Source organism: Parasteatoda tepidariorum, chromosome 9 (assembly GCF_982258835.1).
Source record: "Parasteatoda tepidariorum strain Cologne lab strain chromosome 9, Ptep-v5.0, whole genome shotgun sequence".
Classification (NCBI taxonomy): domain Eukaryota; kingdom Metazoa; phylum Arthropoda; class Arachnida; order Araneae; family Theridiidae; genus Parasteatoda; species Parasteatoda tepidariorum.
The window spans coordinates 41,118,016-41,143,688 of NC_141763.1; the positions used below are offsets into that span (position 1 = coordinate 41,118,016).

Sequence of the window (25,673 nt, forward strand, 5' to 3'; positions counted from 1 at the left end):
TCATTGTTTTATCTGTGTGTTTTTTCCCCTTCATAACGGTTAGTGTAGCCTAAATGTTATACTTTCAACTCTTCTTAAAAGAAAGCATGATGTTAAACGTGTAAGAAAAATATTTTGCAGTAAGAATGAAATTGTTAGAAAGCTCGTAAATATAAGTCAATAAAACCTATTTCAAAAATCAGCTAAATTCAAAATTAGATGCTACTTCTTAAAAATAGTTTGTTTAAAAAAAAAGGAAAATCAATATAAGAGATTAAAGTGCAAGTTAGTTTTAAAATAAAATAGCTTTACACTTATTTGACGAAAATACATTTATAAAATGGTTGTTGGAATATATTTAAATAACATATACTATTAAAAAAAACCTAGATTTTTCGAGTTAAGTGAGGTTAATATATTAAAATGTGATGTTACCGAAGCATATCAAATATCATATTATTTCAAGTAAATAAGGACTGCCCCCAATTAACTAGAATAATCAAGGCGCTACTGTACTTTTAATTATCTCAAAACAAACTAAACAAATTTTTAAGTATGATTGATCTTATAAATTTAATACTCTATTTATCACAAAATTCATACTCACACAACCAAACAGAAGCAAACATATGTATCAATATAACTCCTGCATCTGGCTGTCATACAGGCAAATGATAACATATTTTTAAAACATTCCAAACCAATATACACTAACAAATACACAACATTCAGTCATAGTGAAAATGCTCTTACTTACATATACATACAATATATTTACATATATGCTCTTTACTTTTTATTACAGTTAAAACCAAGGATGCAGAATTCATAGTTCACAAGGCAAAGTTCATGAAGCCTTTTAACATGAATCTTGAAATGTTTTAAATATTAATAACTAAAATGAAGAAGAAAAAAAAACAGAAAATATTTTTGTTGGTAGTGCTCTGTAATAATGAATTACTCAACTAAATTAGAGTATTCAATTATGATAAATTTTAAATACATTAACCTAATACAGTAAAAGATCCCTATAACGTAAACATGCAAATATGAGGTTTCACATTAAATGGAATTTTGTGTTATGAAAATCATTTAAAGTGCCATTAAACTTACCAACTAAACATGGCACTATAAAAATACAGATCAACATCATAATTCATTAAAAAATGCTCAAAGACAAAAATATACACTTAAGTATTTATAGGAAAAAAATTGAAATTAAGAGCAGAAATAAAATTTTAGAAATATACAACAAATTTATCTATTTTGGTTTCCTCCAGATATTACTCAGTTTTTGGAAAATTGAGGTTTATAAAATTGCATTATCTAGGTTTCATATTGCTTTAAATTATTAGACACAAATTTTGTTTTCTGGACAAAATGAGAAAACTTTTGAAGTAAATGAAAATTTTTAGCTTTGTTTTTTTCTCTTGTTCTATTTACCTATAATTGCTTTGTATCTACATTCAACTAGATTTATTTACATTAAATAGTTTTCAATATTTTAATTTTTATTATCTGTACTAGGGTAAAAGAAAAAAAAATAGTAACATATTTGTAAGCCATTCATATTACTGGCATCCAGAATCTAATGAAGTAAATGTTGGCTAACATGTTATTTTCTAGTTTTTGTGACCCACCAATGGTTGTGCATCCCTGATTAAAATATATTAAACCATACAGTCAGTCCTTTGGGAAACCAATCTTTCTAACCACTGCCCTCACTAAGAAAAAAAAATTAAGTATTGCTAACAGTTTTTTTACTAAAAAAAGATAAGTTTTAAGTTCCATCATTGAAATAAGTGTAGATAAAACACATGCCGTCGTGTTGGCTAGTGACATTATGTTTATAACCAAGGAATATTTCATGCAAGATAATATATTTAGATGTCAATTTTGACAACTGCAGCAGGGTATATGAATGTTCTGACTCCACAAAAGCCTGCAGCACCAAATAACAGTTTCAGAAGACTAGATAATTTTGTTCTTATGTAACACAAAAATATATATTGTAAGCGAAACATTAAATTCTAAAACTTCTCAAGCAAATTTTCTAAAGCCCCAATGATTTTCAAACCTATCACCAAACACCTATATATTGCCTAGTACTTATATATTTAATAAAAAAATATAAGTAAAAAACTTATCACAAGTCATTTTTAATTTCTAAAGAAATTTATCTTCTCTTGCAAGTTTTTTTTTTATAGTTAGAAAGGGTAGTAGGCTGATTCATAAATAGCGAGCATACTATATTAAAAATGAATTACGGTATTGTGTGACAAAGAAAGGGGAGAAAGGGATGTAAGTTTCCCCAATCATCCCTGTATATTCCCTAAAAATATAAAAATCTTCACACTTATCCTAAAATGGATATGGAAATTTACGAAAATAGAATGCAAAAAATGCATTTTTTGTTACATTTTTCTGTAGAAAAACATTACATTCAGTGAAAAGAACAAAACAAAGGCACTAAGTTATAGTAATCGTCATTGGCAAATCAATATTGGTCCACTCGCACAAATAGGTTGGTCAATAGGTGGCCAGTTATAATCTTTAGAAAGTTCTAAATTAATTCGCTTAAATTCATTTTTAGGTTCTTTTTTCTGTTTGATGATTCTTACAAATGCCCTTAGCCATTGAGCATTTGCAACCATGATCTAAAATAAAAGGCAAACATTAAATGTGATTAAATTTGAAGAAAATGGATTATAATGACATAAAATAGAAAGTCTAAATAATTTTCAAATACGACATTAAAAACTTATAAAACACAAGCTTTTTCATTTTGCATCTGGTTATTAAATTCATGTACTAGGTGCGCAAAGTTGAAAACATCATTGCCACCACCATACCATACCATAAGTTTTGAAATTGTAATTGTCCTTTTAAACTAGTCTTTCAAAAACCTAAGGGGTTGATTAACTGCTGAGAAAATGATTTACTTTTTTTATAAACTAAATTACTTAAAAGATCTAGAATCTAGATGGTTTTTTTCAAAAAACTATTTATTTATTTTTTAAAAAAATATTGCAATGAAAAAAAGAAAAAGCAATTTGACTTTAACAACAAGCATTAGAAAATACTCAAACTTTCAAAGTTACAGCAAAATTACTATCTTGGTGTGCAAGATTATTAGACTTTTAATAAACCTATGAAGTTAATTGGTAATTGATTTGAGTATAGTATGTTTTTTAAATTCATACTAGCACTTGAATATTAGCGACTATTTTATCTTTTTCGGAGTGGTGGGTCATATTTTTTTTAAATCTAAAAAAATAGTTTTTTTTCTCTTCTAATTTCGTTAAGCTAGCATAGTTATAAAAGGAGCATAGTTAACGATATATTAATAGTTCTTTCAAGTCTTTAATGTGATTTTTATGACTCTTATCATGAGCACAAGATACCACTGTACCTTTCTTTTCTTCTAAAAGTTCTTTGCATTATTTCACAAAATAGTTTGCATTTAAATAATGCCCTTGCTTATGCCAAACTCTCATAAAAAATGTAGAAACCTAAGTTAAATTTCAAAAAAGTTATAGAAACTAAAAATAATAAGTAGGACATTGATGCTTCCTTAATGAAATCAAAACTACCTAGAGCTCTTTACAGATTATGATACAGTTATCTTGATAATAATAAAAATAACACTTTTAAACAAAAATAATGTTACCGACGTCACAAGTATACTACATGTCAATATGATTTAGCAAAAAAGAATGATAATTTATTTCATCATTGTTTTGATTTAGAAAAGAAATGGAAAAATGCATATCTATTAACAATTTTAAAAAAAAAAAGCTTAAAAACATGTGACATGACATTTCTGAAGGCTATTTAAAAATAAAATAAACATAAATCACTTCCGCAGTTCAAAGTAGATACAAAATGGTTGTTGAGAAGAGTAACAGAAAAAATGGTTAAATCTGTGCAGGAAATTTAAACCACTGAAATTATAATGTTTCTTTTCACTTTTTTAACAGCCAACTGCTGACCTGAGGTTTCTAACAAAGAAAAACAAAAGGAATTTCCAAATAGTGGCACTTAAGGCACCTTTAGAATTTTTCTTATTTATACATCCCTAAAGTTACATTTTTTTCTTTTTGAAACTTTTTGTGTATTTATTCAAATAAGATAACATTGCTATATGTGCTCAAAATAAAGTTAAACAAATTGAAACACTCTGGGTATAGTTTTGTAAGAGTAGTATTGTTTACTTTTTCAATTCATATTTTTAATGCAAATTAATTGGATTTTATTAAATTAAATCTTTATTTACAAAGGAATATATTGCATTACTGTATCAGTTCATTTTGCAAAATCTTATGAAATTCAATTTTTTGCAAAAGTATTTCCTGCATTCATATTTTAAGTTCCCAATGTGGGTCCTATGCCATAAAAAGTTAAAAACTTTTATGCAACATAATTGAAAAAATACTTGCGTTAAACTCAACAAAGTATGTTTTAGAAAAATAAAATAAATCTAATTAATTTTGAAATCAAATTTTCCATACCCAAGTTTTTCAACTTTCATTTTCAGGATTACTTTTTTGTTAATTTAATTTTAAAGAAAATGGATATAGAACAGTACAACTACTATTGACTAGCAATATATGTTTATATTTCAGATATGTTACTGAGAAGTGAAAAAAACAAACAATTTTTATTAAAAAAAAAAAAAAAAAGAAACTGAAGAGGTTTTATACTTGCTCGCAAGCTGTTTGGTGATAAATTAATGTAGAAATTTTTGCTTTGCTTCTGAGTGACTCAATAAACTAAGTTCAAGCAATTAGTATCTTTGCTTTTTAAAATACTGACGGAACTGAGTTCAATATTATAAAAACATCAAGGAATAACTTCCTCATTCATAATTACACATCTCCTTCACCCTTAAATTTCCTCAAATTTACTTTAAAATTTTACACTTAATCGATATCTCTGTATTTTTATAATAAACAAAAATTTTTAAAAATTATTTAAAAGAAAAAAAGACTTTTCAGACAACTATATAATGTGCTTCGTATTAAAGCAAAAGCAGAAAATCTGCTATAGCTCATTTTAATTCACTCAACTGTTGAATTGTGCCATTTGTATTATAAAGAGACAGTTAACTTCCAGTCCATAACAAAAATAAAGATTAAATCTGAAACAATGAAACAGTATATATATAATATGCGAATAAGGAAGAAAAAAAAACTTACATCAAAAGCAACAGCCAGGAAAAAATTGCAAGCTGCCACCATTACTAATGTAGCTCTAAATAACAGATGTTCGTTTATTTTGAAAGTCTCAATCTGGAAAGAAAAAAAAATACACACAAAAAGTTAAAGGCGGTGTTCAAAATGAAAAATTAATTTTATCAGAAATTAAACTAATAATGATAAAACCTTAATAATTTTATAGCACATTACTATTTACTAATCTAAATGGCAATACTAAGAATTTTTCAAGCATATTAAGAATTTTTTAAACAGATCAAGTCGGTAGGGAAGTTCATCTTGACAATGGACAATTACATCTTTTAATTTTTTATTTTTAATCCTAACTTATTGGAAATTCTGCCCGGAAACCGAATATCTAATTGTTTTTTTTTTCAAATGTTTACTAATTTAATTATTGTACACTTGAATTGCCTAAAAAGGCATCCATAAGTGATGCAATCAAAAACAATCCTTGATTGGTTATGACATCGCGTATGCTGAAAAGAAACAGGCTGCCTTTATCTGCTAAGGTTATTTCAATGCTCTTTTACTCTTTTTTTTCTTTTAACTAAAATATTTCATCAAACGACACAAAAGCCATTTTTTATATTTTACAAAGGTCATTGTTTTACATTTTTTAAATAATATATATCTGTAATTATTACATTTGACTTAAATGGTAAAAATAATTCTATACATATATACATGTGCATAATAATATAAACTTCAAAAGAATAATTTCTATACTAAAAAATATAAAATAAAAAACAGGATATATTTTTGCACAAATTTTGGGCAACAGAGAATATGCAAAAAAGTCAAGAGATATTAACTTAATCAAGAAACAATAAAAAAATAAATAAACATCCTTAAGTAAATTTTAAATACTTACACCAACATATGGAGCAATCACAGGAAAAGGATTGAACACTAAGAAAGTGGTAATCAGAAATCCAATAATCAAAAGAGGAAGCAGAAAGTCTAGAAAAAAAAATATCTATTATATCATACATCCAAAGGAATATTACACAATAGAAAATGTTTATAAAGCAATAAAATATTGTGAATCATTCACCACATATAAATCAAATTGTTTATACTTGATAACAGATTTATAGCCCCCTATTTAGCTCTTAAATGCACAATTTTTTTCTCCACTGAGAATAACTGTGCTGGCACCCAATTTGAAAAATTCCATGACTTTTCCAGGTATATCAGGTAAATTTCAATGAAAATCTAGACCATATTTTATCCATACCATGCAACTTATCAGAATATTTAGATTTTTCTTGATTTGTTATGACAAATATTAGATTTCGAAAGAAAAAAATCACTAAATCATATCAATTAGATTAAAATGTTAAATTTTTTATAAAATATAATAGTCAAAGACGTTAGAATTATTTAACTTTAGCCTGAATAACTGATTACTGTTACTAACAATTATTCTAAGACTTTGCAAAAAATTGCAACTTTTGTAAAAAAAAAAATTACAACTCTTTGTAAAAAATTGCAACTTTTCCTGACTATTCCCTGAGTTAAAATAAAATTCCCTGACAATAACAGGTTTTCCCTGTTCTTGCTAACCAGTGAGAAACCTGCATAATTTTTTGTAATTCTTGAGTGATCAGAAATAGCAAAAAAGAAAGGGGAGAGAGATTCCTGCAAACATCCACTTTAATTTGCAAGTAAGAAATAGCAGATCATACATAAATTGGGCATTATAGTGATTTTGAAGCATTTTGGCATTTCTCAAAAGGATTCGTTTCTTAAACGTATTACTGATATATTAACTTTTAGAGTTTTTAAAAACAAATCTTACATAATAGTAAAAAATTCGGAAGTTAATCTAACGACCTACTAAGTAAATCATTTATACAGCCAATGAAAGTAAATGAAAAATCTTTAGATGAAACACAGATTTTACTTACAATTTGTATACCAAGGTTTGCGATAGGGTGGGCCATCAGAAACAAGATATGCCATCATAAGATATTGATAACACGAAACAAAGAAGACTACAGTATTTTCCCAGCATGGAAAAATGTCCTCTTCTTCAGTTACAACTGGTACATACCTTGAACGAAACAAATCAAGTTATGAGTAAACTGAATATAGTGTTTAATATCATGTATTATCACTTGTATTTCACATAATTTAAATAATTTTCGATTTAGTAAAGTAATGATATAAGTAACAAGTAGAATAGTTAACATGGAATAGGTAATAGTATATTAATAAAGCATTGCAAGGTTAAATTTTCCAAGCAATGAACAGTTGAAATGCACAAAAACTTATAATAAAATGAAATAATAAATGATAAATTCATGAAACATTCTGTACATTTAACTGATAGAACTAGATGTTTATTTTTGTATCTTATAGAAATTCATAAGCATCAAGATCAGACATTAAATGGCATTAGAACCATAAAATAATATTTAACTGACTTTTTATGAGTAGAAAATTCTAAGTCCAATTTTCCAAAAATTAACTTATAACTTTTTGCTGTCTGAAATTACAAAAAGATAATATTTTTAATTTTATGTTATCCATATGTATTTTACAAAATTCTATCAGGTCTTTAAATGGTCTATATTTTAGCTACAAAAATTATGTTTTAAAACAATACTTTCATATACTGTAGTTACAATCATCAATTTTTAACGCACATTTTACTGATAGTATACTTTCTTTATTGAAGTGTGCATTCATATCATTTTGAGAGCGTGGTTGATTTTTGCAAACTTTTAGTGAAATTTTAATGCAAGAATCAACATGGCTACTATCATAAAACTGCTCTTATTTAACATTTTGCTTTTTCTTAGTAGCTCAACTACAAGATGAAATAAACCTACAGCTGCTGTTACTTACATTTGGTTGTTTTGTCATTGCAACTTTTTGCAGGTGAACAAATAGATTGAAAGACTGGATACAGTGCAAACAACGACATCATCTCAGGGACGCCATTGTTTACATTGTATCCAGCCTTTCTTTGTATCTAGTCTGTAAATGTCAACTACATACAATCTCAGATACAAAACTTCTTGCTTTAAACAGTTGTACTACTTACCATTTTTGATGTTGTAAATAAATGAGACTTAGAACTTGAGCAACCACTATAAATAAAACTTGTCCTAGGAGGAAAACAACATTGGGTACACTGAAGAGACTGCAACGAGGACGTTGTGGTACAAGCTTATCATAAGCCTTGGCATAACCCACTGAAATTTGATGAGAAACATTAACAACACATTGATTGACATTATTAGGAGTGCTCACAAAGTTTATACTTTATCAACAGATACAGCATTAATTAGTTCGTAACAAAGAGAGAAGAAGAAAAAAACGGATAGTGATGTTTCAAAAGAGGTAGATTTTTAAATGAACCCTGTATGTGTCGTTATTAAACCCTATATATGTTTAAAGCTAGTGGCTTCCTGAAAAAACAACAGTTTCTTCTACATTATGCTATGAGAAGGCAGTATGAAGCAGACAAAATTCAGTACCATTTGGTTCAGTGTCTAAACAACTGGAAGATTTAGCACAACACTATAAAAAAGATATTATCAACAATGAATTTAAATAAATAATAAGTACAAAGATACAGTAACTTTAGTTCTCTGACAAATCTAGGAGCATGCCTTAAGAATTTAAACTTCTTAGATAAAAAAATTTTTTAAAAAAAATTGCAAGTAGACATTTAATTAAAAAAATTTCTTCAAACAAAATATTGCATGTTGCGTTACATTTCTGATCTTACACATGAGATGCAGTGGCTGCAAAATGCTTTGCAATACCACGAAGGAAAGAAAAGGAGCAGTACAAGTCCTTGTAGAAATAACAGAATTTCAAAAATATGAAATATTTAGAAAAAAAGAACCCATTTTCAGAAGAAAGTTCGAATGGGTTTAAAAATTTATATTTTTATCTCCATCATTATACACAAATATCAAACAAATTAAGAAATTTACTTTGGAGAAAAAGTATATTTTTAAAGCAGCAATGCTTTGATATTTTAAAATAGTGATTTCTAAACATAACTAATGATATTTAATAAAAAGAATAAATAAAATATTTGCACATTTGATAATTTTTAGATTTTAATGTATTACATTACTTACATTAACACATCAATTAAAAAACATTGTTTTCAAAATTTTATTAAGAATATCAACAAAAAATAAAATGTTGATAGTCAGTACTGATTATTTCTAGTCAGAAGACTTTTTGGCACATGTAACATACATAGACCTTACATAGGTACATGTATACTTACTTGCAAGAGAAAAACAAGTGATAAGTCCCATATCAATCCATAAAAACATTTGATCTGTTAAATTTGTATCTACCTAAAATAAAGATAAATTAACATGCTAAGTAAAATTGAGGAAAAATATGTTGCTAAAAATACTTACGGACAAATTACATAAACAAGAATATAATTATATTTTACCAAAAGGTAACATTTTTTGAAAAAAAGTTCTATTTTTATTTTTGAAATTTATGTTTCAGATTTTAATGAAAGGAAGCTAAATCTTGATTAGATTTATGCAAAAAATTTCAAAAACTAGTATTTAACATATTTTACACAATTTGGGAAAGTATATGTTTACACAAATAATGTTACTAAATAGGTTTTAAGAAGTTTCTTTCATTAATGTTGTTGTTGAACGGGGTGTCTTAAATTATATTTACAGAATAGTTTAAAAAACTACAAATAAAATATTTAGACAGCTAGTACATATTTCTAGAATTCTTCCACAATTATTTTTAAAATGATTGTACATTTTATGAAATTTAATGAACTCAATATTTTTTATCGCCTCATATTCCCACTAAAAATGTGCATAAAATAATTTAAAATAAAAGATACATAACTAAAATTCATGTACATAAAAGCTGCCAATAGGCAAATGGAAAAAATATAAAAATGTTAGGTTTTCTTTTTCTTGTAAAACCAACAAAATTTTAATCTACCTAGCATCAACAAGCTTTTAATTTTAGATGGCATGAAGACAACTATTAGAATAGGTAAATATTTAAGTCATTGAAGATAAATATTGTATATTAAATACAAAAACAATAAGAAAAAATTTGTTTTAAAAATTAAAGATAATTAAATTTATTGACAATCCATATCATGAAAAAAAAATATTTATTAAAAAAGTTAATATCCTGTGCAATTTTGTACTAAAATTTAAAAACAAACCAGTGGCTAATACTTTGTGGTAATCAATAACAAACAAAGAAAAACTTAATTTACTTGCAAGGCAAAATGAAAATAAAATTATTTTCTTAATTGGAAGAGAAAGTAGATGAAACATGCTTCATTGCCATCAGGCTAAGCAAGTGAGGTTTTCATCATCTTATAATGCACTAAATAAATTGCTATCACTACAAAAGCAAATTTATCCAGGTGCTTTAATCTGAAGTTTTCTTGTCTTCTGAGATGGGTTCAAAATAAGAAAGGTGAACATTACTGTAGAAAAACTATTGATGAAAATTGGGATGGTCAATAACAGTGAGATTTATAAATAAAAAATACTAGCTAGATAAAACTAATAAATACTTGGCAAGATCTAACAAAAATAAAATTAAAGGGCTTACATATGCTGGAAAAAAACAAAGTTCTCCAACCTAATATTTTACTGCGGATTTCAATATTAACTTAATTTATTGTAACCTTATATTTCACTGTGTTTATTCAAAAGACTATTATTAACAGCTACCCCTTTAATCTATCAAAAGCGTGGTTCTTAATTATGTTATTACCTAATAGCATAGGCTTATACAATAATTTACTGAAATTAGTGCACCATAAATAAAAAATCAATTACTGAGTAATAGAGTGATTCACAGATTAATGTACATATATATTTAATTTAAAAGTAATATAAAAGACAGGAGAAAGACAAATACTTACAATGTTACACACATTTGCTACCAGGCATTAAATAATACTAACCTCTTAAATAACCTACCATGTCCCTAAGAAACAATGTTAACCGGTCCCCCATGGCAGAAGGCCTACGCCTTGGGAGTGAGGCGAGATGGAATTGCAGGATTTGGCCAGCCAATAAATGACTGTTTCTAGCCCACGGCACGAAGAGCCACCTGCTCCGCCACCCACGGGTGTGGACCGCATCTCGCTGCATGCCACTGCTGCTAAGCCAAAATAGTAGCTGTTTATTTTAGATACTTATTAGATTAACAAACCCAATTATTGCACCAAAATTTAGCCTTTTTTTTCTTTTAAATTTTTTACTTCTGATGAATAATTAGTAGTAGACTGTACTACACAAGTACAAATATAATATTCATGAAATTTAAGTATAAAAACTAAATTTTTTTCTTCGTCTAAAAACATTTTAAATCTAATTAAAATACTCAATTCAAAACATACTCCAAATAAAACATTTTTGTAACATTGTAACACAAAGAGATACATTTTTATCTAAATACTATTTTTAACTTTATGGTATATATATTAAGCAGTCCAATCCACATAAATTTGACACATGGATCAACTGCAAGCAAGGATATCAAATTGTCATTATATTCTAATTAGTTTTTGTTTTACAAGTAATAAAAAGTAAAAATGAAAATATTAATTAAAAATAAGGATAAAAAAAATTATTAAAAAATGAAAGACCTATATCCTTTCCAGATTATTCATTGCCAGATTTTTTGACATAATATCAATTTCATAATGAAATACTTTTAATGTTTATTTTTAGTTTAAATTCAGCTTTCTTTTTTTTAATATATATTTCTAAATTGAATAAATCTTATATTATAAAAGGGATATTAAAAATATTGTGTAAGAAAACGAAAAATAATAAATAAGTGATCTAACCATTAACAAATTCATGCTCAAAACTAAAAACTATAAAAATCTAATAAGCACAGAATACAAAATAATTAACTACAAAACCATAAAGTTAAAATTTACAATGTGCAAAATAAAATAAAAATTATTGTGATACAGAAAAAAACAAGGCAAATTCATTTTTCTTATTATCAAAACTATTAATTTAAAATTAAAATATTATATATTTTAAAGAAATCAAATTACTAATGGAAGTTAAATTCTTTACATCAAAAAATCTAAAAATATGCTAAAAAAAAAAAAACAAGCATGAATACTGTCATTTTACCATTACTTAAACATGCAGTACTTCTCTAAACCAAACCAAAGCCAAAATTGCCAAAATGTAAACATTGCATATATTTCTTATAGTATGAGGAATAGCTAAACTAAAACGAATAAATAAAAACAATAAAATTTGAATTAGATGAAATTTAATGAATTTATTTTGAAACAATTTTGTGTAAAATAACATTACAGATTTTGTATTAGTACATGACACTGATTTGAAAAAAAAAATTAAGCTAAGTAAAAGTAAAATAAATTTATCTAATTATTAATTAAAAAATAAATTCTAAATTAAAATAGAAGATTTTACTTAACTCCACAAATTTTAACTTAGTTACAACTTATTAACTTATTTAGTTTAAGAATTTTAACAAATTCTTAAACTAAAGAGGCAATAAATAAAAATATAGAAAGCTTAACAGAAAATTGTTTTTAGAAAAACCAAACCTAAATTTTATACTTTTTTATATAAAAACTCTTAAGCTAATTGCCATAAACTTTTAAAGAAATATACCCAGCTGCTATAGATGAAAGACAATGACTTTAATATAAAAGTGGCAATAAAAAAAAACTAATATTTTTTTTAAAAAATAAATTTGAGCTTATATAGTTGAAATCTTTTAAGAATATAAAAAGTGTTACTGAAAATTATTTATTATAGCTCTTTAATATGCCAGAAAAAAGACTTAATAAATTAATTTTACAACATACTATTACTTAATATCTAAATTTTTAATTTACATAGACCCAAAGCTTTTTATAATAATTATAGTAATATACAATTCAATTTCAATCGACTAAGCATAACTGGTTATAGCAAAAAAACTGATAACTTTCGAACTAACTAAAATTATTTAACAAAATTTAAATTAAAAATAGGTGAATGAAATATTGTGTATATACTGATACTTACTGTGTATAAAATAAGAACTGATATAAATTGAGTTAAACTGTATAAGGCTATAAATCTGAAAGTAGCGTATGATGTCATTAATGCAGTTCGGCCTTGCCTAGAAAATAAAATAAGAAATAGAATGCAACCACTATAATAAATCATTTTAATTTAAATTTTCTAAAATGAAACAAAAATTAAAAGTAAAATTACAAAATAAAATTTTAAAATTATCACACAGCAGCTGAGTTTATTAACAAGTTTAGCCCCTTTTTGACAAGTTTAGTTAATTTACTATTCAGTCATGTTTGATAGCATTTTTCCTTCTGCAAATTGTTTTTTTTTATTAATATTCAATGTTATTCAAAAATAAATCAAACTTGATACTAATAAAAATGTGAAATTAGATTAAAATTTAATCCAAAATATTAATGAAAAAGAAGGAATCTAGAGAATTCAATTAAACAAGACAGAATAATATATAGGTATAATATATAGTTGGTTACTGATAGTGTTTTTAATTTGGAAAATGAATAAAAATTTGAAATGCAATGTTATAGAGTACAAATTATACTTAACAGCATTTTTTTAAAGGAAAAAAAAAGTTGTGATACAATTTCTTTAGATTCTTGAGCAAAACATATTTTCCTCATCACTATCATAATTTATAAACAGTTCACTTTTAGATTGGACTATTTTAATGGTCATGAAATTAATAAGGAGAAAAGAAAAAAATTTAACAAAAAAAAAAAAAAAAAAGAAAGAAACCAAAGAAAAATAGCTGGTTATATGTAGAAAAATTATATATATTATATTCCATATTATATAATTATATTCTATACTTAATTTAAAAAATTAAATTTGGAAAAAATTTGTTACTAATAACTTTTTACATTTTAATGGAAATAATCCTTCCAAAATCACCCAGGTTAAGTTAAAACATGTACATGTTTGTGAATGTTATGAACAACATGTTCATGTTTTAGAATTAATCTTTGCTGACCTGCAGAAATAAGGAAGGTAAAAATAATCCTTTCCCAAAAAAAGATGGGTGATGTAGAAAGAAACAAAGGTCATTTAACATAAGAATCAGCAGGAATGGGATCAGTTTTTTTTCTCACAGTTTTGTTTTATAAATAAAATATCTAACTAAATGAGTGCATAATCTTAATTTTTAAGAAAAGACATAATAAATTACCTAATCACTATAGGTACACATGTGATATCAGCAATATTAGAAGTAAAGGGGGCAGCAACTGATGCTTCTGTATCAGAAAGGGAAATACCAACATCTGCAGCTTTCAAAGCCTGCAAAGGATCAAAGATATAAGTTTCATTAACAAATATGTACTGAATAAGAATATTTATCGTTTATTTGCATTGAACTTACATATTAACATATGTTTTTTTGAAAAGAAAATTATTTTTAAAACCATTTAGAGATTTTTTTTAAAAATATTCCTTGCAACTAATTCAAAACGATTTCTCCTTTTAAGATTTGTATGCTAACAAATTAAGAGCAACAAAGAATGATTATGTAAAATTTATAATTGGTGAAACAAATATCAATAAATCATAAGACTAGTTCTAGGACTGGGCGATATTAGAAATTATATATCGTGATATATCGTCAGTTTTGCATCGCGATATAGCGATGTATCGCGATATAGTATTTTTGAATTTCATTTACTTTAAGGCACAGAAAGTCAGATTTCTATCAAGACTTCATACGCATATTGATTTAAATCAATTTATAAATTTGAAAATATATATGTTTTGCTAAAGAAAGATATTAAATAAATTGACTAAGATGTACAAATCTTACTTAAAATATTTATTGAAAAAATGTGTGTAGATACAGAATGAAATATTTGCACTTGTTTATCGTTTATAAGGTATAAGCAGTCTTAATTTAAGTTAACCCCTAAAACACCCTTAATTAAAAAAAATATTGTTATTAAACAAAAGCTGATTTTAAAATTTCAAAATATATTTTAATTAAAATAAAAGTTAGATTGACTAAAAGCCGAAGTTTAAAATTAAAAATTTTCGAATTTTAAACTAAAAAGAAAACATAAGATTTGTAATAATTTCTTAAAATTTTCATTCTCTGAAAGATTTCTCAGTTTAAAAATAAAAAGGGAATTTTATAAAGATATCTAGCTGAAATTATTGAAAGAAAATTTAAAAAATTAAAAAAAAAGTTTGTTAAGAAATTCATTATACATTTAAAACAAAGTGTTAAAAATATTTTTTTTTTTTAAAAAAAGAAACTTTTTTTAACAAATCAATATTTGCTTGTACTATTATGCGTAAATAATTACAGAATTATTAAGTTCGATCGTAATGTTCAAATTCTTAATGAAGAAGTAAACACAAGTTTTGTTATATTTTCTAAAAATGATCACGCAAATAACAAAAGATTTCTTAGTTTAAAAATAAAAAAATAAATAAAAGTGAAATTTATCAATATATTTACCTAACAGCATAGGAACAAAATTTAAAAAATAAGTTCGTTAAAAAATTATTTGTATGCTTAAAACAAAGAGCTAAATAAATTTTAGAAAAAAAATGCTTCTTAAACACTATTTTTATTATTATTTCATATAAATAATTAAATTAAATTAAATAATGACCGAATTATGAATGAAAAACAAAGTAAGGCAAAGTTTCTTAATTAAATTCTTAAAAATAAAAACAAAAGAATTGTGATATTCGGTAATATATTTAGCTAATTAACTAATAATATAAAACGAAAATTAAAAAAAAATAATGATTTTACTCTCTAATAAAACGAAGTAGTAATTGATAAAAAAAAAAAAGAAATGAATAAAATTCGCAAACTTTTCAAATTCTTTTGAACAAATAAAGTTTATTGACTTATGTCCAAAAAATAAGTTTTGTTTTAACTTTATTTCTAAAAATAAAAACAACTCAAGATTTATAAATTTAAAATCAGTAATAGAAGCCCATTAAATTATTAGAAGTTTTATCCGAAAGGCTTTTAATAAATTAAAAGAAAGTAAAAAAATAACCTAACAAATTTATTTACTTTGTAATTTAATTCCTTATGGATGTATTAAATTAGATTTCCGATAATTTTCACATTTAAAAATATAAAAAAAGTTTTGTCAGAAAATAAATAAAAAACTTACCTAATTAATGAAGAAACTTTTCTTTATAAATTCTTTTCAATAATAGATTGCGTTCAGAACAAGATTACGACGGCGATCACGAAGTTAATCCCATTGAAAATAATCTACAAGAAACGATTTCAAATCGCGAAGGTGCGAAAACGAACATGTGATATAACGATATAAGGTCTCAAAAGTGATTCTGATTCTACCATCAGTCAAGGCCGTCTCAACATAACGAAACAATATCGTCTTCCACAGCGCGAGTTGGCATCGGAACGTAAGAGAAAGTCCTTGCGTGTATCGCTATATCGTCTTCTTCACTCGACGGCTTAAATCAGATTTCTGATGCATCGCTTGGAATGACAGTTGCTGTATCGGTTTGCCGATATAGGCGTTAAATCGATATGTCGCGATATATCGATTTATAGCCCAGTCCTAACTAGTTCAAATTGAAAATTTTTTTTAAAATTACAACTTTTATATCATGAAAGAAGAGTTACGCTCTTGATAGACTTAAATATTAATAATACGAACAGATTTAATTATGAATAATAATTTTTTAAAAAAATATTTTTTTTAAAAATTAGAATGTTTCAGATTAGTATTGAAATACTTATATAAAAAATTCACATAAAATAATTACTTATGTGAATTTGTTACATACTTTATTATACAATGCAAACTAAGTAACTGCATAATTTTTAATTGAATCATATTTAAGCGACTAATACAAAGAAAAATAGTTATTGAAAAAAACCTTCCTAAATTTCTATTTAGGTAATAGATTTTACACGTAAAATAATAAAATTATTACTTATTATGGTAAACTGTTCAAACTTAATATTATGTAAGATAAGAAAATAATTTTGAGCATAATTGTACATGTAACTAACATCAAATACTTATAAATATCACAATTATAAATTGAAAAAATAATAAAGAAAGAAAATTTAATTCCTAGCTTTCTTGAAAACATAATACTTACACCACAATCATTAGCACCATCACCACACATTCCTGCGACATATCTGCAGAAAACAATGAATTAAAATGGCAAATAAAAAGTATATATTCATTCTATAACTAAATATATCTGTATGAAACTAAAGGTTTAAAAAACTTAACATGAAGACTCAAGGTAACAAAACCAAACTAGAAACTATGCTCAGGACCGAGATGAAATTAAGAAAAAGAAATAAAAAAAAAGGCAGGAGGAATAGTATTCTGCAATAGCAAGTGGAACCTACATTTACTTTATGGAAGAGGAAAAAAAAACATTTAAAAGAATAAAAACTTTCAAAATTTTACACAGCTTACATACTTTATGAAGAATTTTTTTTTTAACATAAGGCAGGCATTATGGTAATTGGGACGTAAGTATATTGTAAGGTTAAAAATCATGAAAATTCACACATAAATATGCAAGATAATTTTTTCAAAATTAGTTATTGCTTTAAATTATGATAAATATACTACTAAAATTCATTTAAAGGATTTAATTAACAATAAGGACATCATGGTAACAAAAATACATATGTTGTTAAGTTATATTGATGAATCAGCTGCCAATTAAAATAATCTGATCTGTAGTTTATCAAACCTTTCCAACTTTTGAGATGAAAAAAAAAACACATTACAAAAAAAAAGGTAAGTGTGTGTGGTCTTTTTCAAAAGAATTTCATTTAATTTTTACAATTAAAAAATATTTTCAATTGTCAAAAACTAGAGTTGGCAATAAATCGGTATGAGTATAAAATTGAATGGCAGAAAAAGATCAAATTCAAACCAAAATAATCAACTAAAAATGTATGAAAATAAAATCCATGAACATGTAATGAAAAAAATCAATTAAAAACTACTGAAAAGTTTGCACTCTTTATTCATTTTTTCCTTTCATCATTAGCCATAATATTAATTTATGAATTTTAAAAGAAATTTATTTACAAACAAAATTTCAGTAAATTAAAATAGTAATCATATCAATTTAATATAATAAGTACCCAATGGCTTGCAAAGATTCAACAAGTTGAGTTTTTTGATCTGGATTCATTCTAGCATAGACTGTACCACGAAGAAGAACCTAAAAAAGAGAGAACAGAAAATAGAATTCAAAAATTTTAACCATTCAGTCATTTAAGATTAAATATTCATGTGTAGAAAATTTTACCTTATTAAGCAATTCAGGAAAATAAGAACGTATGACTGCAAATGCTTTACCATCCATTACAAAATGATAATTATTAAACTTTGTTTCGATGTAACGAGCCAACTGTCAGGAAGGGAAAAAATTCAGGTTATTCAGCTATAATACTTGTAATTTATTAAACACTAACAGAAAAAGAAGTTATACTTATACGAATAATATCCAGTCTACTACTAATATCCCTAAGATAAAACATAAATTAACAACTGATGATCTCTTCACACTGCAGCCTGTAAGGCACTTTTTTCAAGTTCATCCCATTTGACTCTAATCAGCGCAATAGCTCTTTATTTATTCTATCTCCTTTAGACCTCTTTCAGAATCGCAGAGGCATCTACTGGGCAACTGTTTTGAGCCCATTCATTGCTTTTTGTCAATCCTTGAAAAATATTATTTTTTATCCTGAATATGCATTATATCTAAATGAATGACCTAACCATCTACAACAAGATGGTTTTACTATTTTGGCAATATCAAGCTAATGATAATTTTATAAATTTCTTGAAGATTCTCCAAGTCATTTTTTTCTTTTCTTTTGTAACCAAGCATCTTTTTCAGTCTCGCCTGGAAGCTTTGTTATGCATCTGTCATTTACTTCAATAAAATGTGACCAGCTTAATCTAAGTTTTTGGTAGATTCATTTTGCTTTTCTTACTAAACTGTTGGTTTACATGACAAAATTTCCTAGTCATTGAAACTGGCAAAACAAAATTGAAAATGTCTTTTACAGTTAATAGTAAATATGAGATATGTCAAATAATAGTCAATATCTCGTCAAAGGATAAAGTAACAAAAAAAAAATTGACATAATTTTTTTATTTATAATTTTTATAACATTTATAATTTTTATGGTTGATTAATAATAAATATACCACAAAAAAACTTTATCCGCTTCTGTGACCAGGGTTGATACAGAGATCAGAAGAAGAAATCCACTTATCAAAAATTAGTTATCTTTTACACAAAGTTTTTTTAGACAGTTTTTTTTAAATTAAAAAACAATTATTATAAGGAACTAGCAAAAATTTATAGTTTGCATATCTTTTTCTAGCCCTTTTGAAATAAATTTTGACTCTGTCAAACTTCATCAAGAAAAATAAATAAAGTTATCACTTTTACACATAAATACATTTTCTAGTTTCAAATGTTTTAATAAATCTTGTTAAAGTACAGGTGATAAAGATTAACATAAAAACCTACCAATCTCATATTTTTAAATTTGAATACATAGGAAAATCTAAGACATTTTATACAAAAAAAAAAAAAAAAAATCACAGTAAATTATTGGTTAAGTTTGCTTGTAACATGTAAAATTAAAATTATTTATTTTTTTCGCAAATCCATCCGCGTACTTAGTAAGTTCATCTATGCAACACAATAATCTAAATAAGTTTCTAAGGACTAATTTAGAAATCTAAGTAGTTCCAAGTACTCCTTGGAGACTTTTTTTTATTTCCAAGGAGTTTCTAAGCAGTATAAGGGGTCTGTATGCACCCTGTTGTGACATGCTAATGAATTTTTACTGAAATTTTCTATAACTAATATATTTATGTGCTAAAACTGAATTTGAAACAGAATAAATTAAATTTTATATTTCAAGATCTTAAGATATAAAAAAAATTTGAAAGGTAAATAATTTACCACAGGACTGCAATCTCCATGAATTGATGAAACTGCTTCAGATAAAGTAGAGTTTGAATGGCTCATGCTTGGAATATCAGCATACTCAAAATTTAAACAAGCAGGTTTTTCATGGTCAGGCGGAAAACCTTTAACAACTATGACTTTGTCGGACTCCGGTATCATACTGCATTCACGTGCAACACTCAAAGCAGTCATGACATTATCTCCTACAAGAAAAATGATATTACTAAAGAATTCTATGAAAAAAGTATAAAGATTTATGTGACATATATATATATTTACAAACCTGTCACCATAACTGTACGAATTTTGGCATCTGACAAAGTTTTTATGACTGGAGTTGTTTGAGGTTTTAGTGTGTTTTGTAAAATCAGCAACCCTAAGAAAGTCAGATCTTTTTCCACATCTTCCCTACAAATGAAACATGTTTATTTATCAATTTCAAAGTGAAAATTATAAAAATTGAGATTTGTAATTTTAATGTGTTTTATAAAATAAAAATATTTGTTATTAAATTTCAACTAAAGAAAAAATAGTACTATAATTTTTTTTCAAGATCACAAGATAACATTTTCCATAAAATTACAATATTTTACTATAAATTATACATCACAATTCACTGTAAAATGATTAAAAATATATAAAGTAAAAAAGCATCATAAACTTTTATCATTTTTGTTGATGGCACTACATGTATGCTACACAATAAATATCATACAGCAGTAATGCATTTAAAACATTTAAACAATGTAAAAATATAGAGTCAAAATTATTCCAGATAATTGTTTTTTTTTTTTTTTTTTTAGCTTGCTAGATTTTAAAAATAATCCATACAATGTGGATCAGATTTCAAATTTTCCTGATTTTTCCAGGTAAAAATCTGAAAATTTCTGGTCAGTGTGTTGTATGTTTTTTTCTTTCCCCCCTCATTAAGTGCAGGATGGGACAAGAGAAGCGCCGATATTAAAGTATTTTATTTAAAATGTTATTTTTTAAATATATCATCTTGAAAAAATAATCAAACCTAATTTGTCTTAACAACTTAGAAAGATTTTTTAATTTTTTTTTAACGTTCTGGCAGAACATTAATTTTTTAAAAATTGAGATGGCAAAAATTGAAATTGAGAATTGGGCAAAATAAAATGTTTAGCTTGTAGAATATATTAATTTTCTTGAATAAAAATGTTCTAATGGATTACTTTAAGTAGTTTTTAGAAAAGTGTACCAAACATAAAATACAGTGTGACCAAAGAAAACCTTGGATAAATATTGTTTAATATATTTTCATTAAGCAAAAGAAACTAGTTCAAGGCAATTAGACATCAATAAATTTTTATATTTATAGATATTTCAATATAAAGCCATTTTATACTGTATTTTATCTAAATAGAGCTCTTTATGAAATTCAGTAATCATATTTTCCTTAACCCAGCATTTTAATTCAAATGTTTAAATAAAAGTTGCAGGTTTATAATTAGAATTATTGTTTTAAGAAATATCTAGCATTCAAAGATAAATTCTGCAAACACAAAATTGTCAAATTTCTTGTTGCATACTCAAGAAAAGAAAAAAATCTAGATAAAATTTATATCATTATGTTTTCTAAATTAAAGTATTTCAAGAATTCCAATATTTTTAGTTTAGATAAGTTAAACGCTTATGGTTTCACAACTAGAAACCTGTACCTGTACAGTACAGAGAAAACAAAGTTTTATTAACATATGAATTAAAGTTTTTTTTTTATATTCCATGCTTATACATCATTTAACATGTTTCTCATACATTCCTTAGTTCTTGCCAGATTTTTAGGGTAAAAAGGAGAAACAGTTTCAGAAGTATTATCTCTGGAATGCTAGCAACAATTAGGAACTTTCAACATTGTGATTACTTCACAATTTGAATTGTGAATCAAGAATAGAATATTTCCCATTTAAACAGCAAAATTAAATTTTAACATACAGTTTGTTCTTAAAATATTAAAACATGTCCTTTTTCAATTATAACATGTTATTAAAGGTTACGATGAAATCGAGAAAATTAGCATCAATGTAACAATAGTAAAGATTTGTCCACAAATGTTGCTGTTAGCGACACTGCTGTAAAAAAAATTGTGATTGATTGGCTTTTTTATAAAGTTAAAAATACTGAAACATTTTTAATCATTTTGTCAAAAGAAAAAAAAATACTGACAAAGCATTGAAACGAACTTGAACAATAAATGGATTTAGCTCACGGACTAAAATATAAAAAAATCCTGCTTTTATAAACAGAAGTAAATATCTTAACCCCTTCTTCCACACACACTACAAAAGTTTGCCTTTTCGAAACTGCATAGTCCCATTGTCTCCTAAGAGGTCAAAGGTTACTTCATTCATTTAGCAACCATGGGGGAGTTTCATGCGGCATTCTAGTTTAACAAGTACATAAAGGAGCGAATTTTGATGCAAGAAAAAGAGTTGCTAAGTTGATATTTCAACTGTTACGCGATTAATTTCTGTCTAAAAAAGTGGGTATAAAGCGGAAGGTAAAATAATTTAGAATAAGAGAAAAATTCCAGCTTTTCTTTGAAATTGCCTGATTTTTCCATGTTTTCAATGTGGGTGGCCTGCCTGTGTGAGTAAGGGATGCGCTTCTATGCCTCACCACAATAAAAATTTTTGAGATTCAAAATAAAAAAAATTCAGATATCTTATTTGCAGAATTTATGAATTAAGCACCATTATAATTTTCTTATGAATGGAAGACGGTAAATCATGAATGCAGTTTAACAAAACCTAAAAAAAATTAAGTTAAAAGATAGAGTTCCAACTCTTTTATCAAAGCAAACATTAAGGACTTTAAAAATGCTTTATTCTAGATGCAGGATTTCATTCTAAGCTCAACATTCCGAAAACAAAGAAAAGACATACAAAATTCATCAAATACAACTAACAGAAATTCCAGGTTTCCCAAAAAATATCAGAAAACAATTAAGACAATATTTAACATTGATTTAAGCATTACATTAGAATCTACATATTTTATCAACTAAAAATTCTTTGCTGTCTATCCTTTGAAATATAATTTAAAAGGCTGGAATTAAAATAAGGCTTCAGTTCAAAGTCTTAAACCCCTTATTGTTGACTAAGGGTTCTAACTTAACTAGATGTCACTTTTAACTAATAAAAGGAGTATTATTTTTAAATGTTTTTCTACATATTGTATGAAATACACAATTAACATAAGAGCTTTCTTTTGAGCCATGAACATTGCTGAACACTACCACTATCAATCATAATCATGAACTCCTGCAAGTTAAGAAGTTCTGTAGCATGGTTTAGCTCAAAAATTTGGGAAAAAGAAAATCAATAACAAATCATCAAAAATGTATCACAGTATCAAATTTTACTTTAAAACAAATAAGCAGATTGTAATATAAATAAATTTAATTGAATATAATCAGATTGTAAAATAAAATAAATTTAATTGAATAAAAGCAGTTTGTAAAATAAAATAAAACTAATAGAATAAAATCAGATTGTAACATAATTTAAATTTACTCACTTAATCTATATGTCATACAATACATTCACTTTTCAAAAAATTAACATCAGGTGCTAAATTTAATATAATTTTTAATAATTCATTTAAAAAATTCTACGCAAATAAAATAAATATTAAATAATAAATATGAAAAGTAACAAAACTTACATTAAGAAAAATAAGAGAAACATTTTTGGTATACTTAAAAAAGAATTTTAGATTTTAGTTCAAACTTACCGTTTAACCTTTTGAGCTTTACGCCAACTGAGATCAGGACGTAATTCTCGATAGGCAAGAGCAATAACTCTGTAACCTTGTACAGTATAATGCTTAAGCAATTCAGGGAAATTAACTGGTACTAAAAAGAAAAAAAAAATTTAATAACAAATTTCCTAGCCCTAAAACAAATTTAAAGTAGTTACCATAGATAAAAATAATAACCTGTTTCTGAAAGGCACAAAGAGGTTATTTTTTCAGGTGCTCCCTTGCAATATAAATCAAAATGTTCAGCTCCTAAAGTTCTACAAATAACACTCATTCGTTGAAGACCAGAAGAAAATGGGAATTGGCGAATAATACCTACTTCGTAGGGAGGATTCTAAGTATAAAAATAAATATTTATGAATTATGAAGCACAATTAATGTACTCACAGAAAAACAGAACTAAGTCCTGGAGTATCTAAACAAGTATTTGAAGATTTTTATAAAAATAGTTCAGGATAAGATATATACATAAAATTAACTTACCAATGATAAATTTAATAAAACCACAAAAATACAACAAATATTTTTAACAAAATTAGACTTTTAAAATTTCTAATTACAGTTTATGCAGATCCCCAATTAGTACGGCCATACCATTATATGGACAGCTAAGTCCCATTTAATATTCCAGAGAATGTTTGTTATTTTAACCAACATTAAAATATCAAAACTCAACAGTTACAACAAAATGGCCAATATTTTGTTTCATTTTCTTACTTATTTCAAGAATATCACCCCAAAAGCAAGCTTTAAACTTTCCGCACTTCGAAAACAACTCCCCCCCCCCCCATTGACAATGAATCAATGCATAGCAAAAGTCTAAAAAAATGCAAATTATTTTTTTCTCAATAAACATCTTGAATTCTACTGCTCTTATCTTTAGTTCTTGTCATAACCTAATGCCAATGTGTATTGCATCCTCATGTTTAAATTGGAATCTTAAATCTCTCATTAACGACTGGATATCTCTTTAAAAAGAATTCAATAAATCGATATTTTTCTTGTTGAAAAACTACATTCACTCTTTCTGTAAAGTGTTTTAAGAAGTGGTTTATTTTAGAGTTAAAACATGTGGTTTGTTACAGCTAAATTCGCACTCTGGGGGCATGTTATTTAGTAAAAAAAGGCTGTTTAAATTAAGGCTAGAGCAGAAATTAAATATTTTGAAAAATATGCATAAGAGAATGTTTTTGTCAAAATAAGTCTAGTATTTAGGAATTAAAAGTAAATATTTACTTGAGTTTAGTGTATTCACAAAATAGAAACCTCACCTTATATTGTTTGTTCATATTTGCTTAGACCATGGGATCATTATATCTGGCATCCACTGTATTTGGAATCTAACCATTTTATTGGTTAATTAAAAAAAAAAAAAAAAAAAAAGGAGGGGGAGGGGGATTGCAAGTCAAAAATAGAAAAATAAACATAATTATTTTACTTTAAAAATGACATTAAAAGATGTCAAGAAAAAAAACATAGCTCAGCACATAGGAATACACAAAATTAAAAGATCACAGGCTGAAATGTAATAACAATAAAGCTCTGGTACAAGGGGTAAAGCTCTGGTAAAGAACAAGAATGAAACTAGTCAGACAAACATGCTGGAAAAAAAACAGCACATAAAGTAGAAAAACAGCACATGATCTAGGCTAAACTAAAAAAAGTATGATAACAT

General features: G+C 25.8%; 1 protein-coding gene across 11 annotated transcripts in view; it reads right to left on the minus strand.

Moving 5' to 3' along the window:
* Positions 1-227: 227 nt before the first annotated feature.
* The window catches only part of anne (polyamine-transporting ATPase anne boleyn), a 94,905-nt gene continuing 69,459 nt past the window's right edge, over positions 228-25,673 (minus strand). For all 11 annotated transcript variants that reach the window (XM_071187212.2, XM_016069777.5, XM_016069774.5 and 8 more), the window contains 15 exons: positions 24,176-24,332; positions 23,972-24,092; positions 20,499-20,623; positions 20,210-20,418; positions 18,533-18,634; positions 18,366-18,445; positions 17,351-17,393; positions 14,427-14,536; positions 13,250-13,346; positions 9,457-9,529; positions 8,251-8,401; positions 7,109-7,254; positions 6,070-6,158; positions 5,178-5,270; positions 228-2,636 (listed from right to left, as the gene is read on the minus strand). In XM_071187212.2, coding sequence (XP_071043313.1) covers positions 2,466-2,636; positions 5,178-5,270; positions 6,070-6,158; positions 7,109-7,254; positions 8,251-8,401; positions 9,457-9,529; positions 13,250-13,346; positions 14,427-14,536; positions 17,351-17,393; positions 18,366-18,445; positions 18,533-18,634; positions 20,210-20,418; positions 20,499-20,623; positions 23,972-24,092; positions 24,176-24,332 — 1,767 coding nt within the window. In that variant the 3' untranslated portion in view covers positions 228-2,465. The remainder of the gene's footprint in view (positions 2,637-5,177; positions 5,271-6,069; positions 6,159-7,108; positions 7,255-8,250; positions 8,402-9,456; positions 9,530-13,249; positions 13,347-14,426; positions 14,537-17,350; positions 17,394-18,365; positions 18,446-18,532; positions 18,635-20,209; positions 20,419-20,498; positions 20,624-23,971; positions 24,093-24,175; positions 24,333-25,673) is intronic.